Source organism: Pelodiscus sinensis, chromosome 12 (assembly GCF_052426305.1).
Source record: "Pelodiscus sinensis isolate ZL-2025 chromosome 12, ASM5242630v1, whole genome shotgun sequence".
In the NCBI taxonomy this organism is placed as follows: domain Eukaryota; kingdom Metazoa; phylum Chordata; order Testudines; family Trionychidae; genus Pelodiscus; species Pelodiscus sinensis.
Genome location: NC_143063.1, coordinates 41,970,422 through 41,986,761, shown reverse-complemented (window position 1 = coordinate 41,986,761; position 16,340 = coordinate 41,970,422). Strand labels below are relative to the sequence as shown.

The window sequence follows — 16,340 nt, the reverse complement described above, 5'->3', positions numbered from 1 at the left end:
GCTACTATGCATGCATAGCTAACCGACCCCTCAGTTCCTTCTCTACCAAGAACAGACAGTTCCGAAGCTCATTCTGAGTGTGGCCTAACCAACACCTTGTCCTTATAGGATACTGTATTTGGAGGATCACTTACTAGGGCATGCAATTTCACCACTCTCCTCACAGAAATGACAGCTACTAAAAGGGCCCCATACAGTAAGAGGCTACGCACTGGAATGGAAGCCCCATAAGAACTGACAGAACTCGATTCAGATCCCCAGGAGGAGCTGAATCCCTGATAGGTGGGAATAGATGACCTAAGATCTTTTATAAACATGCTTGTGAAAGGATGAGAGAAAACAGCCCTTTCAGTAACCAGAGACATCTCCCGTGCTACTGAATTGGGACCAAATCCACTGCAGATCTTCTCCCTACTCAAAGCTATGATTTTAGAATGGCCCTACTGAGAGACTTTCATGATCCATGTTGAATCATTTGCTTTAGCAGCCTGCCAGGCCATCCTGAACTCCTGTCAAGTGTGATGCTTTGGGAGTGAACTCATTTATGTTGTTGGCGAGCACTTATGTTTGTTGGGAACTTCTGGCATACTCCCGACGGTGCACACCATTCAAGAGCAATTATGTATTCACCTTCATGAGTGGACCACACTGAGCTTGCAGAGGACCCAAATAACACTCACACTGCATAGTGGAAGTAGATGTCCTCAGGGAAATAAAAGGGAGAATCGGTGACCCTGCAGTCATTGTCTTGGTTCATCCACCATGTACAAGCATACCTTGGCTGGGATGCAGACTAATTTGTCCAGATGATTCACCTAATCTAAGATAGAGATGGAGTGAGAGGGGTGAGTAACATCAGTACATGCCATCATGTGCCCCTGGAAACAGAGGCAGTTCCTTGCTGAGATTTGGGGATAGGTTTTGAACGATGCACAAGCGTCTCATGGAAACTTCAATTTTTGATGATGTCTAGAATGGCCCTGAGACTCTCTCTGGCTTTGGATATTAGGAAGTACACTCTCATGCCCTCCGCCAATGAAATACTTTCTCTGTAGCTCCTGAAGAACATAGAGAAAGCACTACTATCCTAGCACAGACCTGTGAGAGGAGTCCCAGAACAGGATTCAGTAGAGTGGAGTGGGAAGAGGAGAGAGAAAGAAACTAGGGTATATCTCCATTCCTCTAAGCTATAGACTCAGTTGTCCATGATGATGGTTTCTTTTGCACTTAGGTAACAGGACAGCCTTTACCAAATGGGAGGAAAAAGGTCAGAAAAAATTTGAGCTGGTGGTATGTCATTCTCAACGAAAGAGTCACACAAAGTGCTTTGAGGCCTGTGACTGCCTGGATGAAATGACTTGAGGAGGAAGATGGTGGAGGCCTCCTTTTTTGTTGTCTAAGTGTGCCTGGATTGATCCAGCTTTCTGGAGAGTTAGTGCAGCTGTCATGGCTGTAAGCAAGAATGGAATCTTGACAGTGACCAGACTTTTTCACTAGCGTGCAGTTTTTCATTGTATGTCATGTCTCAGCAATCTTGGAGGACTATACCACGTTGCCTTCAATGGGCTGCGGTATTTCTACCAGTATCGCCAACAACTGCAGCTATGGCAACGTCACTGCCTTCACCATGACACTTGCAGCTCAGCAGACAGCATCCAGGAAAGCCTGCAAAGTTTGAGAGGCCTTCCATAGGGACTGGAACTCACCCTGGAGTCTTCAGGCAGCTTGTTCAAAAAATGGATATTGCATCACTATGCCAAGGGAGCCTGGCAGCTGTCTTTGAAAACTTGTAATCTCATAGTTGAATGAATCTTTCTGCCAAACAAGTCTAGTTCATTTACATATTTGCAAAAAAAGTGAGGAGTGCAGATAGAACTATTCAAAACTATGTTATTTATGCTCTGTGTGCTTTGCCACAGGTGTAACAGATGATGGATTTTGCCAAAAGAATTGATGCACTGCCTTATCACCTCATTTATTATAGCATCATTGAATACTAGAACTGGAAGGGACCTTGAGAGGTCATCAATCCAGTCCCCTGCCTGCATGGCAGGACCAAACACCATCTAGATTGGGGTGGGCAATAAAATGGTGGCAGTTTACCAGAGTTAGCCCCTCGTGGGCCATTCCCCTATATTTACATGCGCCTCCACAAGTACAGGCACTTGCAGCTCCCATTTGCCAGGAATGGAGATTCGCTGCCAATAGGAGCTGTGATCCCCTATACCCAGCGTAAATATAGCAGCCTGGGGGCCTGCTGGGGCTAACCCTGGCGGACCAGATCTTGCCCTTGGTCTGATATTTGCCCCCCCCCCCCCGATCTAGATCATCCCTGACAGATGTATCTAACCTGTTCTTAAATATCTCCAATGATGGAGATTCCACAATCTCCCTAGGCAATTTATTCCCGTGCTTATAAGAAGGACTACTGTAATGGACAGGAGGAGTGCTGACCAGCACCCAGTGACTAACAGGTTAAACTCAGGTAGCTAGCAAAGGTGTTGGCCAGGGGGTGGGGAGAACCAATCGAGATAGAATGTTGAAATTGGAATTGGATATAGATTCCTTGCCTGCTTTCTGAGTGTGGGAGGGATAAACCAGGAGTTGAGAGACACAGAATGATTTAAAACCAGACAGGACTACCATGTCTTCAAGGAATTTGGGGCATGAGTGGACTGAACAAAGAGAAAATTGGAAGTAAGTAAAGGGAAAAAGTAAATCCAGTCCCGTTCAGGGTAATTTTTCTTTATTTTGTGGTTTGGTTTGAACTGCTTTGTGTGAATCTATCTCTCCCCTCCCCCTTTACCATCTAAGCATTGGAGCCAGAGATTTTCTGTGTGTTTTAATTTATTCTCCTTAGTTGCTTTGTAACATCTAGCAATCAAGTATGCTTTGTCAAGTTTATCTTTTGTTGTGTAATGAAAACAACTTTTTTTAAGGTGATGATTTGATTTTTGTGTCCTGGAAGGTCTGTCTGTGGGTAGCGGCAGGCCTCTGATTGAGGGGTCAGCTACCAGAGACTGCAGCTTGTTCCTCTCTTTTCTTTTTTCAAGCTCTTTTGTGGCAAAAGAGCTTCAGGTACCCCTGGGGGTGGTTTCAAGTGTTCACTCCTGTTTTTTAGGAATAAAAAAGCACTTGATGGTAGCAGTAACTCCCCAAAATCTGTGTATTATGGTTCTGGGGGGAAGTTTTTTGTAACCGGTGCCTGTAGAGGCAAGGTTTTGAAGCTCTCTTGCGGGCCCCCACCTTCTGCACTCAGAGTGCCAGAGTGGGGAACAGCCCTTACAACTACTTTTCCAGCATTTGTTGGGTGCAAAATATTCAACTCTATCTGCATACCAAGAGATGTACCCATTTTTTTCAGAGAGCTCGGTAAACCTTAAACTTACCCATTACCAGAGCCTCACCTGGTGATGAGAATGAGTTACTGAAAGGAGATAAAGCAGGACCCTTTTGAGGCTTGTCTTGTATCACTGACTTAGACAGTTTCTCTGAGGCAGATTGAGGAACATCCCACAATTCAGAGTCTGGTGACTGTTCAGTACTATGAGCATCTTGGGTGAGGAAGCCTCCTTCCTTGGTGACCCGGTTTTATCAGGAGGTGGGGATGTAAATCTCAACAGTGGAGGTACCCTTTCCAAGGCACCCAGGAGAACCGGTGATTGGATTGATCTGGTACTAAAGGTCAGTCATACCTAGACCAGGACTCCAGTTCTATTACCTGCTCTTGTCAAAGTAATGGAAGATACTCTGGATTTTCTGAAGTCCAAAACCCAGGAACTCATTTCAGAGTCTGAGAAGAAGAAACAGTTCTTTAAAGGCCATATTGATACAGCACCAGAGACTGGAACCGGCATGCGGACTGAAGTACCAGCAAAAGCATCGCAGGCTTCCTGGCAGTTGGCATTAAGTGGAAATGGAGCAGGCCCTAGCGAGCTAGATGATATAATCAAAAAGACTGAGGAAAACAGCACTCGATCTGAAATGGATGCTGTAAAAGACACCAGCATTGATGCTATGGCAGAATAGGTAGCCCTTATTTTGAATTAGTGGTGAAGGCAGTACTGAGAGCCACAACAGAGTCTTTGTGGCCATCTAGGCCTCTGGCTTTGTTGGTACTGATATAGCATGCTTTCCCAGAGTAAGCAGGGGTTGATAGATTTACTGTGGCCAGAGATGAAGTAACTGACCTTGATGTTTCTAGGGTAGGCACAGAGCCAATGGCTTAGTCCTAAGAGAACTACTCTGGGATGATACCAGCGAGCAGCTAGTTGAAGGGCACTCCCTGACTTCGATACTGGAGTGGCTTACGTTTGCCACAGACCCACATTGTGGATTTGAGAATATTCAAGCCACCTCTTCTGAAGCATCAGAGGCCAAGAGTGCTCCAAGCGGGTCTAGTTTTTGAAGGACTGCTCTGGACGAGGAGATCCCAGTCAGCAGGCAATGCTGGGAGAACACTCCTGGGGGGAGTGGCCAAGGTGCTCCCTTGCACTAACTGATCAGCCTCCACTGCTAGGCCAAAATCAACTGCCCAGAGAAAGGATCTAAGGCAGGAGTGCCAGAACGGGGGAAGCAGAGCATGGCCCCTCCCACTTTTTACCAGCCATAAGCACGAATGACAGGGTGAAGAAGAATGAGCAGGAGGCGGGGCTGGAAGAGGAAAGAGGACACGTGGGCAGGGCCATGGTACAGGCTCCCCTGACTCACCTCACTTTCAGAGAACTACCATGGCTCCTGATCTAAGACACTCTTCTCTCTGCTGTTTCACTCTTCTTTTCAAGCCATAGCTGGTCAGTCACCTGTTTCTGATGCGTCCCTCAAACAGAGAGAGTGAAGAGTACTAATGGGCATCAGCCTGCAACACCCCAAACACAGCTTGAAGCCAACAGTCCTGCCATCGACTCTTACGGCACCAGGTGAAGTTCAGACATGCCACCTCACCGAACAATAAAATAAAATGAAAACAAAGAAAAGGTGTCAAAAGGCACCAAAACAAGTCCCACTAATTTTGTCTTCACAAGCCAACTTCCTGCACAGTTTAAACCAATTGTCTCTAGGAGATATAAAAGATAGATTTGCTACATATAAAACACAAATATTTATCAGCAGATCTGACTCATACCTCGGGAACAGGAAAGAAAAAGCAAGCTTTACTAATCTAGATCTCCGCTTATTTAGAGATACTAAATGTGTTTAGTACTCATGCATGTAGGTGGGTATGGATATGTGTCCCGAAACTTCACATGCAAGTGTCCATGTTCTGAAAATATTATAGAAATAGTAGCATGCAATAATAATCCAACCTCAAACTTTTTGCACTCTTAGAAAGCGGCAAGCCAGAGATGGAGGAAAAAAAGATATTTTGTGATGACAGAGGTACAGACCATAATGCTCAGACTACTCACTTGGTAAGTGGGAATTGCTTCTCTATCAAGGGACCGTGTCACCAAGACTTCCCCGGTGTTCTCATTAATTTTGAATGCTCCTTTTGGCTCTTGATCCACTCCCTTTCCAGAAAGTCGAAACTTTGATCCCTCCGTTCCATCGCTGTTGATAACCTGTGAGGTGAATGTAGCAAGTTAGGACCCAGTTTGACTGAACTGATCAAAACTCTTATAAATGTAGCAGTTCAAGAGGAAACAATGCTAAGTCTTACCCTAATGCAAAACTATTTCTTGACATTTAAAAGGAAGACATAAAAACATGGTTTAAATTAGTCAGAAATCAGAGTGAAATTTTAGTATCTAACCCTGACAAAACTTGATACCAATAGGATTAGCTCAACAGTCAGTTAGTTATTAATCTATCTTCCTGCCCCCTGCAAGAGGAAGTCCAATTATCCATGCTGCTATTATCCTGCCTGCACTATTCACTACAGCACTTGCCTACCGCTAGGGGTTGTGAGTTGATTTGATTTTTCATTTAGCTGGAAACCCACCCTCCCCGCTCTCTCCTCGCCCCCCCTAGACATTCCATTTAAGGAGGACAAAATTTAGAGAATTGACTCCACTGTAAATAGTTAAAATAATCTCAGAAGCAGCCACCTACACACAATGATTCCTAATTTCTTTCAAAGAAGTTTTAAGTGAGATTGGAACTGTTTCACCCCCATCCCCACCCAGTTTTAAAGCATGGAAAATCCGCCTAATTAAATATTTGGGTGCCCTGGCTAGGACATTGCTTAGCTAGACAAATGGAATTCCTGTTTGTTTCATGTGTTTGTTCTTGACTCAGATTCCCTTTTTCTCCATTAGAGAGTGTCTATAAATCCTTTTTTCAGGCATGTTCCACATGGCAGCAGCATGTGAAGTTTCTTACAAGCTAGATGCTTTGCAAACTTGTATTTGCACACTAGGATATAAAGGGATTATAAACTAATCTTGTTGTGTTAGGATGACAATCTTGCCAAATCATTCTTTCCTACCGCTGTTTTCATGTTATTTTTGTTTCCAACATTTTGTATGTTTCCACAGAAATATTAAGTCAGTGTTATCTGAGTCATAGCTCAGGAAAAGAAAAAAACAAAGAAAAAGCAAGTTTTAGGAATGCTGGATCCACTCCCTTTTGGAGGCAATAAATGCAAAGAATGTTTAATAATGTCCCTGAGAAAATGAACATTATTTGTTGCCCTGTTGTTGTGGGTCCAGCGCCACCAGCTTGCTGATTATTGGGCAATATGATTTTTCAGTAAACTATGCACTCTTTTTTTTAAAGAAAAATTGTCACAAGAAAATACACTGCAAGAACAAATTCAAGAGATAAAGTTTCTCGTCTCAAAAAGTGGATTTTCTTCCAGGAGTTGGGGGTGCAGAATTTCAGTGTTATAAGACTGTTTTATCTGGTCTTCTCCTCTTTCTCAGGAGCATAAATAGATTTTCCCACAACTGAGAGCCAATTCGGAATATGCCAAGGCAAAACACAGAGTCAGGCTATGTCCATGCAGCTCTCTCTACCAACTAACAATCAGGCAAAACCTGCTTGGTTTCAGGTTGTGAAACATGGTAGGATTCATTACGCTTCCTGAAGTTCAAGGAACTTTATGGAAAAACTCATGTAGTTTTATATGAGGCCTAAAAACAGGTTAGTTTTGCCTGGGGCCAGGATTTCTTTAGGCACCTCTGGAAACCTGCTATCATCCTTCCTCCCTAGCTGAGTCTTGGATCCCAGTTTTGTCATTTTCTTAGGAAATGAGAGAGCTGCTGTTCTTCTGATCTCTGTACCCCATTTTTTTTGGGGGGGGGAGGGAGGAGGAGAAGGAACTGATGCTGCCATCAGGTCAACACATGCAAATTCCAGTCAAACCTACCACCTCTGCCTTCTTACCCCTTCCATGCTAGTCCATTCTAGAACAAACCACTGTAACAAGCAAACCCTACCAACAAGACTATGGATCAACGGAAGTATCAATTTCACCTGACTGTTATTGTTTAGGACTGGCAGTGACAGGATTTCAAAAACAAAAATCATTTTTAAAAAGTTTGGGGTTTTAAATGTTTAATTAGCCACAAGAGGGAGCTACTACATGCTCCCAGGAATAGAAAAGAAACATTAACATCTTCTAATTAAGACACTCATACAAAGCCTCAATAAATCAAAGAAAGTGAATTTCCCAGTTCACACTAAGCTCAAAACAGATGAAAACTTTAATAAAAATCAGACTTAATTTGCCATATGTTTCAGTGCTTCTGCAAGTATAAGGAAGAATGAACAGGATGAATTTTCAACATCTCGTCTCATAAATTTGTTACTAAGACTAGCGTTTTAAGTGGCACCATTCATGCCAAGAGCTCAAAGTATATTACAAAGGTGGGTGTTGTTATTTCCACTTTACAAATGGAGAAACTGAGGCACAGTAAAGTTAAGGCTAAAATTTTCAATGCCAGGTTCTCTTCAATATGTGGTCTGATTTTCAAAGGAGCTGAGTGCCTGCAGCTACGAATGGGCCACCTATATCATGAGCCTCAGTACAGATTGAGGAGGTCTGAATTTAGGTATTCTAGATTGAAAACTGTGGCTTAGTATCAGGTCTCTCAATCATTCGTCTCCTACATTATCTCCTAGCTCACACTGCCCTGGATATGTAGTAGTCCAAACATTATTTGAGTCTAATGGAAACACAGCATATATGACACTCCAGAAATTAAAAATTCTCTTGGCAATAACTTAAAAAGAACCATACAGAGCCAAGTCTTGAAGAACCACACAGAGCTGAGTTCCTCTTGTGAAGCGCTAGTCACACTCAGCTGCCTTTTATTTCAGTGGGATTTGAGAGTACCCAAAACTGTGCCGCGGATTCAGATCTCAGTGAGAAACCTACATAATGATAATGCTAGGCTAATACTTACAGTGGCCCTGAAATCCCAATGCCATCTGCACACAGACGACACAAAATGTGACTATGAATTGCACCGTCGACTCTGGTTTTGAATTGTTTACATGTTTAGAGGGAATTTCAATCCATAAACCAAGGTATTGACAAGGCAGTATGAACAGTATGATTAGCCTGAGGAGGAAGGATAGTCCAGTGGTCAGGGAACTAGTGGGTGATCTGTGTTCTATTCCTAACTTTGCAACAGAGTTCCTATGTGACCTTGGGAAATCCACTTAGCTTCTCCTGCCTCAACTCTCCATATGTAAAATATTTATAAAAGCTCTTCCCTTCCTCACAGAGATGTTGTGAGGGTAAATACATTAAAAACTGTCACGTGCCCTGATGATATTATTAAGAAGCGCCTTAGGCAGACCAAAAGGAAAGACACGTCTGACAAAGTGCCTCAGATCATGATGAACTCCAACCACTTTATAGAAAATGGAATATTCCTAGGTTGGTAAAAGCTGCCTCTTGGCTGAAACATATTCAACAAATATGATTTTTCAGCAGACTGTGCATCGCATCCAGCTAAGCTCACTTCAACGTTGTGATCCCTCCGTTGTTACAGGCTTATCACAGCAATAAATCAGAGTATTCTCAAAGAAGGGAGATAAAAACAACTCCAACGCCACCTCCCCCAAGAGAGAGAGAGAGAGAGGTTTTATAGCACTGCAGCTACAGCAATTCTGCCATCAACAGCATTTATTCCATGTTAGTAACCATGGAAGTGTCATTACTTAGCAGCAGTTAACATGAAATATTTCCTGCATTTCTAAATCCCTCGCAATGGCGATCTGTATTTCAGAGTTGCATCGTTTCAGTCTTGCCTGGGAGCTCGAGTTTAGCTCCCAGTGCCTTGTCCATACACAGGATGAAAGTCTAAAAGCCATCTAAATTAACTAGGCTGCTTTGAACATACTGACCTGGTTGCATCAGTAACTCAAGCAGGCCCAATTCTGATATTTTTGCCTGCAATTTAATCAATTCATTTAAATGCCTGCAGGTCAATGATTTTTTTGCCTGCAGATAACCCTTAAACCCACGTGCAAGCAATTAAAGGGTGAGAATTTGGTCCGCAACATGAATATTTGACCCCAGACAAAAAAACAACAAAAAAAAAACAACTCTTGTGAAAACCCAGGAATAAAAGAAAAGGAAAATGTCAAGTTAATGTTTTCTCAGTAGTGTGGCGGGAATTGGGGAATACTGTACTTTCTTACTTTCTCAAATATCTTTGTTGACTATAAATATTTCATCTGATTTTGTTCAAAGACTTAGTAAACACTTCTCTGTATTTCTTTGTGAGAAAGGATAGTTTATTCAGATAGTGAACAAATAAGCCCATTTGAACTTTGCACAGAAAACTGTAACTCAGTTATTTTAATTTTAAAATACGTTACCTTTTGCAAGCTTAATTAGATTCTCAGCCTCTACTCAATGTCACATCCCCAAGGGTCAATTTTAATTGGGAGAAACATGTGATTAGAGTGTGTTCTAATTTCACACTTTCAAGTGCATAATAAATAGGCAATGTCTATTGGGCAAAAGACATTGGGCATATTTTTTTCTAACATTATTTTTTCTAACATTAACCATTCCTTTTTGGACTTCTTTGGTTTGCAATTTTTACTTCTTAGTTTTTCCACAACCTAAATTTGCCACAACCCAAAAGAGTGACTATTGTGTACACTTCTCTTCGGAGCTTATATAGTAAAGACAACATGATACAAATGATTATATTGTGTAATGCAGCTGAAAATGTCTTTGGAAACTGACTTTATACATATATAAACATGCTTAGGGTATGTCTACACTACAGCGCTAATTCGAACTAACGGATCCAGAATAAAAAACTAGTTCGAATTAGCGTTTTGCTAATTCGAACTAGCATGTCCACATTAAGTGGACACTGAACCGGGGTTAAGGATGGCCGGAAGCAGTGCCGGCAGGGCATCAGATGAGGACTTAGAGCGTGGAGCTGCTGTCTCAGGCTAGCCGAGGGCTGTGCTTAAAGGGACCCGACCCCCACCCCGGACAGACAGTTCTAAGGGGTGCCCCGCTTGCAAAGCAGTCCTGGCTTGGATTGCCCTGACTACCCACACTGGGCACATCACAGCACTTGGCCATCAGACCGGCTGCACTTGCTGCAGGCTGCCATCTGGGGAGAGGGGACAATTGGGGGGCTGCAGGCGAGGTTCCACCCCCAGAAGCCCGCAGAGCCAGCCCAGTCCTCCCCATCGGGGGCTCATACCCCATTCCTCCCTCACCTCCTTCCACTTACCCCTCCCTAGCCCCCCTTCCTGATGTACAAAATAAAGGACAATTGTGTTCAAAAATAAAATCTCTCTTTATTGAACAAAACTGGGGGAGACTGGGAAAAGTAGGTGGGAGAGGGGAAGAGAGAGGGTTTGAGAGGGGAGGGCAACTATACTGATGAGGGGTTTGGAACAGGTCCCATATGAAGAGAGACTAAAGAGACTGGGACTTTTCAGCTTAGAAAAGAGGAGACGGAGGGGGGATATGATAGAGGTCTATAAAAGCACGAGTGGGGTGTAGAGGGTGCATACAGAAAAGTTCTTCATTATTTCCCATAATAGAAGGACTAGAGGACACCAAAGGAAAGGAATGGGTAGCAGGCTTCAAACTAATAACAGAAAGTTCTTCTTCACAAAGCAAAGAGTCAACCTGTGGAACTCCTTGCTGCAGGAGGCTGTGAAGGCTAGAACTAGAACAGAGTTTAAAGAGAAGTGAGATAAAGTGATGGAGGTTGGGAGTAATATTAGCCAGGGGGTAGGAGTGGTGTCCTGCCCAAAGTTTGTGGAAGGCTGGAGAGGGATGGCAGGAGACAAATGGCTTGGTCACTGTCTTCGGTCCATCCCCTCCAGGGTTCCTAGGGTTGGCCGCTGTGGGCAGACAGGCTACTGGGCTAGATGGACCTTTGGTCTGACCCAGTACGGCCATTGTAAGCTCAGGGCTCAGGGTCGGGGGTCTCAGTGGACCACCTTGATTTTCATGCACACCTGCTCCTGAGTGGCCAGGCTGGCAGCTCTCCTTCCCTAGACAGCTGCTTTCCTGTGCCAAGTGCGGAGGTCGTGGACGAGGTCCACGATGTCCGCACTAGCCCAGGTGGGTGCCCGCCTCTTGCGGTCCCGGGCAAGCTCCCAGGAGCCGCCAGCCTGGTCCCGGGAAGAGGGGGTGGGCTGGGGGGCATCGGATGGCTGGCTCGATGCAGGGTGCCAGATGCAGGGTCTGCTAGCTGGGTGCTGGCAGGCTTGCACCTGGCACGGGCATCGTAGCCAGCCCGTGCCCCTTTAAGGGGGCCGGGGCCGGGAGGGGGGCAATAGAGTTTCCCTGGTGTTGGCCAGAGTGGCCACCAGGGAAAGCTGGGGAGGGCTAGCCTCCCACTAGTTCGAATTAAGGGGCTATGCACCCCTTAATTTGAACTAGTAAGTTGGAACTAGGCTTAGTCCTTGTGAAATGAGGTTTACTTAGTTCGAACTAAGCGCTCCGCTAGTTCGAATTAAGTTCGAACTAGCGGAGCGCTAGTGTAGCACCTATCAAAGTTAATTTGAGCTAACGTCCGTTAGTTTGAATTAACTTTGTAGTGAAGACGTACCCCATGTTATGTCTAAACATAAAGAAATTGAACTTTCTTTTTAGTTGTCATCACAAAAGAGGAATGTACTACATTTCTTTCTTCAATACAGGCAGTCCCTGGGTTACGTTGATCCGACTTATGTCGGATCCCTACTTAAGAACGGGGTGAGGGAACCCCAAACTAGCTGTGCCCCCCCCGCAGCAGACCGCCAAGACGCGCCGTGGTGGTCCCGCCGCCCGCGTCCTCCGCGGCGAGAAAAGCTGCTCCGCAGCAGACCAGGGAGATGCGGAGCAAAGCTGCGGAGGACGCGGGCAGCAGGACTGCCGAGACGCGCCGCGGTCCCGCCGCCCCCGTCATCCACGTCGAGAAAAGCCTGGTCTGCTGGGGGGGGGGGGGCGCAGCTAGTGCCCCCCCCCCCCAGCAGACCAGGCTTTTCTCACCGCTGGTCAGTTTCAGCAGTGGCTGAATCAGGATGCCTGGGGTAGAGCAGCTGGGGTGCTGCCGGGTTGGTCCCACAGCACTGAGGTGCGGCGCTGCGGGGACCTACCCGGCAGCGACCCAGCTGCTCTGTCCCTGGTGTCCAGATTCAGCTGCTGTTGAAACTGATCAGCGGCTGATTCCAGGAAGCCCAGGGCAGAGCAGGTCTGCCTCGGGCTTCCTGTAGTCAGCCACTGGTCAGTTTCAGCAGCGGCTGACTTGGGGACACCTGGGGCAGAGCAGCTGGGGTGCTGCCGAGTTGGTCCAGTAGCACCGAGGAGCGGTGCTGTGGGACCAACCCAGCAGCACCCCAGCTTCTCTGCCCCAGCCGTCCCCAAGAGCAGCTGGGGTGCTGCCGGGTTGGTTCCGCCACACCAAGGGTCGGTGCTACCAGACCAACCCAGCAGCACTCCAGATGCTCTGCCCCAGGCGTGTCCGATTCAGCTGCTGGTGGTCAGTTTCAACAGCGGCTGAATCTGGACGCCTGGGACAGAGCAGCTGGGGAGCTGCCAGGTTGGTCCCCGCAGCGCCGAGGTGCGGCGCTGTGGGGACCAACCTGACAGCACCCTAGCTGATCTACCCCAGGTGTCCCCAAGTCAGCTGCTGCTGAAACTGATCAGCGGCTGATTCCAGGAAGCCCGGGGCAAAGCAACTCTGCCTCGGGCTTCCTGTAGTCAGCCGCTGGTCAGTTTCAGCAGTGGCTGAATCGGGGACACCTGGGGTACAATATGTACCAGTTCCGACTTACATACAAATTCAACTTAAGAACAAACCTACAGTCCCTATCTTGTACGTAACCCGGGGACTGCCTGTATTGTAATTACCAGTTCATCTATTTTGGATGAAAAAATTAAATGAATTATGAAAATGAAAAGACAAAAACTATTTACACTCCTCTAATTATGAACCTGTTTGGAAGACATTGTTCAAAATGAAGATCTAGTGTATATGCTAAGAGCTTCTTGATCAAGTTTCATATTTGCTTGCAAATCTGAGTAGGAGAGAATTTATAGCAATGTTAAAATAATCATCTCCAGATCCAGATGGAGAATCTAATTCATAAAGTCAAATGATCATGTATCTGATTTTAAACTATGTGAAGAGGATCCCATGCCAGCTTTTGAATCAGAGAGGCATTTGATTCAGTGCATGGGTCATAGTGTGGCTCCCACTGAAATCAGATGCTCTGTTAAATCTGTCATACCAATCTCAACATCTGTATTGAATGAGCGTACATATGGCTTCCTGGTCTTCAGTGCACTTCTACCCAATCTCTGGTGTGCAGCAGAGTTGCATCTTCACACTGGCACTGCTCTGTCTCAATATCAGCTGGATATTAGTTCTTGCCACTTCACATATCAGAATCCAAGTTGGTTAAGAAGCAGTCACCAACCAAGGTTGTACTGATGACAGTGCCCTGCTTGTGGAGAAGTCAGAGAATTTCAGCCTGTCTGCCAAGATCTCCAATCTCCAAGACGCCACCCACACTATGGAGTTAGATATCTCATGAACATCAGAGCTTGGCCACTAAACTCTACCATGCAGGTGGATTTGAGATGTTAGTTGCAAGCAGAGTTCAAACAGTTGCAGCAAAATAGACATTCTTTTATTTATAGGTCTCACTGCCTCCTGCATAAATCCCCTGTATTTACATCCATAAGCATAATGTCTTTATCTTGGTGCATATTCAGGACCTATCAAACTTGCTATTCAGAAACCTGCACTTGCTCACAGGCAGACATAGAGAAGTAGAGACATTCCATATGTCCAATTGAAAATGTTACATGCTGATCTGTCCTTCCTTCCATTATTCATTATATTTAAATGCGGCATTGTATGATGTTTGGCAATGTTACCTGAATGGGCAACAAGTATACCGTGCAAGTATACTGTACTCTCAAACTTTCCATCGAGGCACAAAGGGATGCATGCCCTGACTATCTGCCATTGCCAGTCCTACAGATTTGTGCCCTTGGAGGATGTAGCCAGAACTAGGAACTAGACTACACAATGCCTAGTGTGACATTGTCAACTAGGATGACACAACGAACCTCAGTAAGCTATGTGTGCTTATTTACTTTAAGTACAGGTTGAACCTCTATAGTTCGGTACTGTGACGGGGCGGCCCCGCCCCGCACTCAAGCCCAGGGAAACCACCTGGGGCCTGGGGCGGAGAGGGCCCCACCCACACAGCCCTACTGGGCATGCTCCAAAGGGAGCCAAGGTATAAAAGGCTGCTGGCCTGCTCAGAAGGGGCAGACTGCGACCCGAGCAGGAGCTAGCGACCACTGGCCAGAGAGGGAGTCGCCAGGGGAGCTGAGCGTGCTGCTGCCGGGCCTCTGCCGGGCTCGGCCCCAACGCCGGAGCCGCCGACCGACCACCCGCGACCCGAGTGCTGGAACGGACCCCGCCAACTCTGCAGCTGCCAGGGGGAGGACCACTACAGCCCATCGACCGGCGCCGACAGGTGGGACCGCGGCAGGCTGCGAGCAAGGGGTAGGAAGCGGCCCAGGGCAGGGAGCTGGAGAAGCCCCTGAGGGCTCGGGGCGTTGCGGGGAGGAGCCCCCGCCGAGCCAGTGGTGGGAACCACCCGAAACTACTAGGGCCCTGGGTCGGGGTCCGGTGGAGAGGGAGGGCCCGGACCCCCCTACCCCTGCTGTCTGAGACCCTGGCACGTGGGAGCAGGGTAACAAACTGCAAACTGAGGACTAGGCCTCTGGGCCTGCAAACTGAGGACTAGGCTGCTGGGCCTGCAAACTGTGGACTAGGCCTCCGGGCCTGCAAACTGAGGACTAGGCCGGGAGGCCGTATTTCCCCTAGCACAGGGGTATTGTACTTTGGGACTAGGCCGGTGGGCCGTATTTCCCCTAAGAGAGGGGCAGGGTACTTTGAGGGCTAGGCCCAGACGGGCCGAGTTAGGCCCCGGATGGGGGTGGCAACCCCGAGACAGGGGCGAGCCCCCCGACAGGTACCCTTAGGAATGGACTTGTACAGAACCAGAGAATTTGCTATACCATGGGAGGTCAATATTGTCTAACAGGATTGCCGACACTTCCACTGCTTACTGGGCTCTTAGAAGACACTGAGAGGTAAATTAGGGCTAAATAGCAGCCCAGAACACTGAAAGCTGGGACTGGTGGCCGTAAACAAACTTTCTGGGACCGCGGCCACACCCCGATGAGTGGGCATCCAGGTAACTAAAATCATGCAAGACCACGGATGTTGCTGGACCAGAGAGTGCCAGTCTGGAGAGGTTCAACCTGTATGTGAATTCAGTGGGACTATACTCATGCTCAGAATTAGTCACACGCTTAAGTGTGTTGTGAAATCCAACCATGTCAAGAGAAAACAGGTCGTTATAGACATTATAATTCTACCTTGAACAGTATTCATCCTCATTTATACACGACCCTCATTTGCAAATCTGAAATTTACCAAGGCAATTCGATTCCACAAACCTTTCAGCAAAATGAGTTGATTAGAGTCCCAAATCTTGAAGTAATCATTTTAACAAACTACGTTTCTAAACAAGACCCTTCTTTTCAAAGGTGTCTTTTGGGGATAAATCATCCAAAAGATACTCTTTTTGAAATGCAGCCAAAAAGTACGTTCTCGATGGAATGTCCATGAATTATAACAGGGAAAAGACGACAATAGAGGTGTTAAACCAAAAAGAACTTGGAATCAAGTCTGAATAAGAGATATGGCATCACAAATCTATCCTTGGCAGAGCGTCCCTGTTAGGTGCCCTACGCAGAATGCAAGTCTGAGGATCCAATGGCCCACTCCAACAGCTGCTGCTGGCTGTGTCAGTCTAGCAGGTCTAGCACTCTATCTTCTGAACAAGGTCTGGTGACTTGTTTTTCCCACTCTCAGGGTCCAACAGGAAAC

General features: G+C 46.4%; 1 protein-coding gene across 2 annotated transcripts in view; it reads right to left on the bottom strand.

Moving 5' to 3' along the window:
* CDH13 (cadherin 13) overlaps positions 1–16,340 on the bottom strand; it is a 967,731-nt gene that overhangs the window by 510,019 nt on the left and 441,372 nt on the right. For both annotated transcript variants that reach the window (XM_075939988.2, XM_089781523.1), the window contains exon 5: positions 5,409–5,561. In XM_075939988.2, the coding sequence (XP_075796103.2) occupies positions 5,409–5,561 (153 nt within the window). The remainder of the gene's footprint in view (positions 1–5,408; positions 5,562–16,340) is intronic.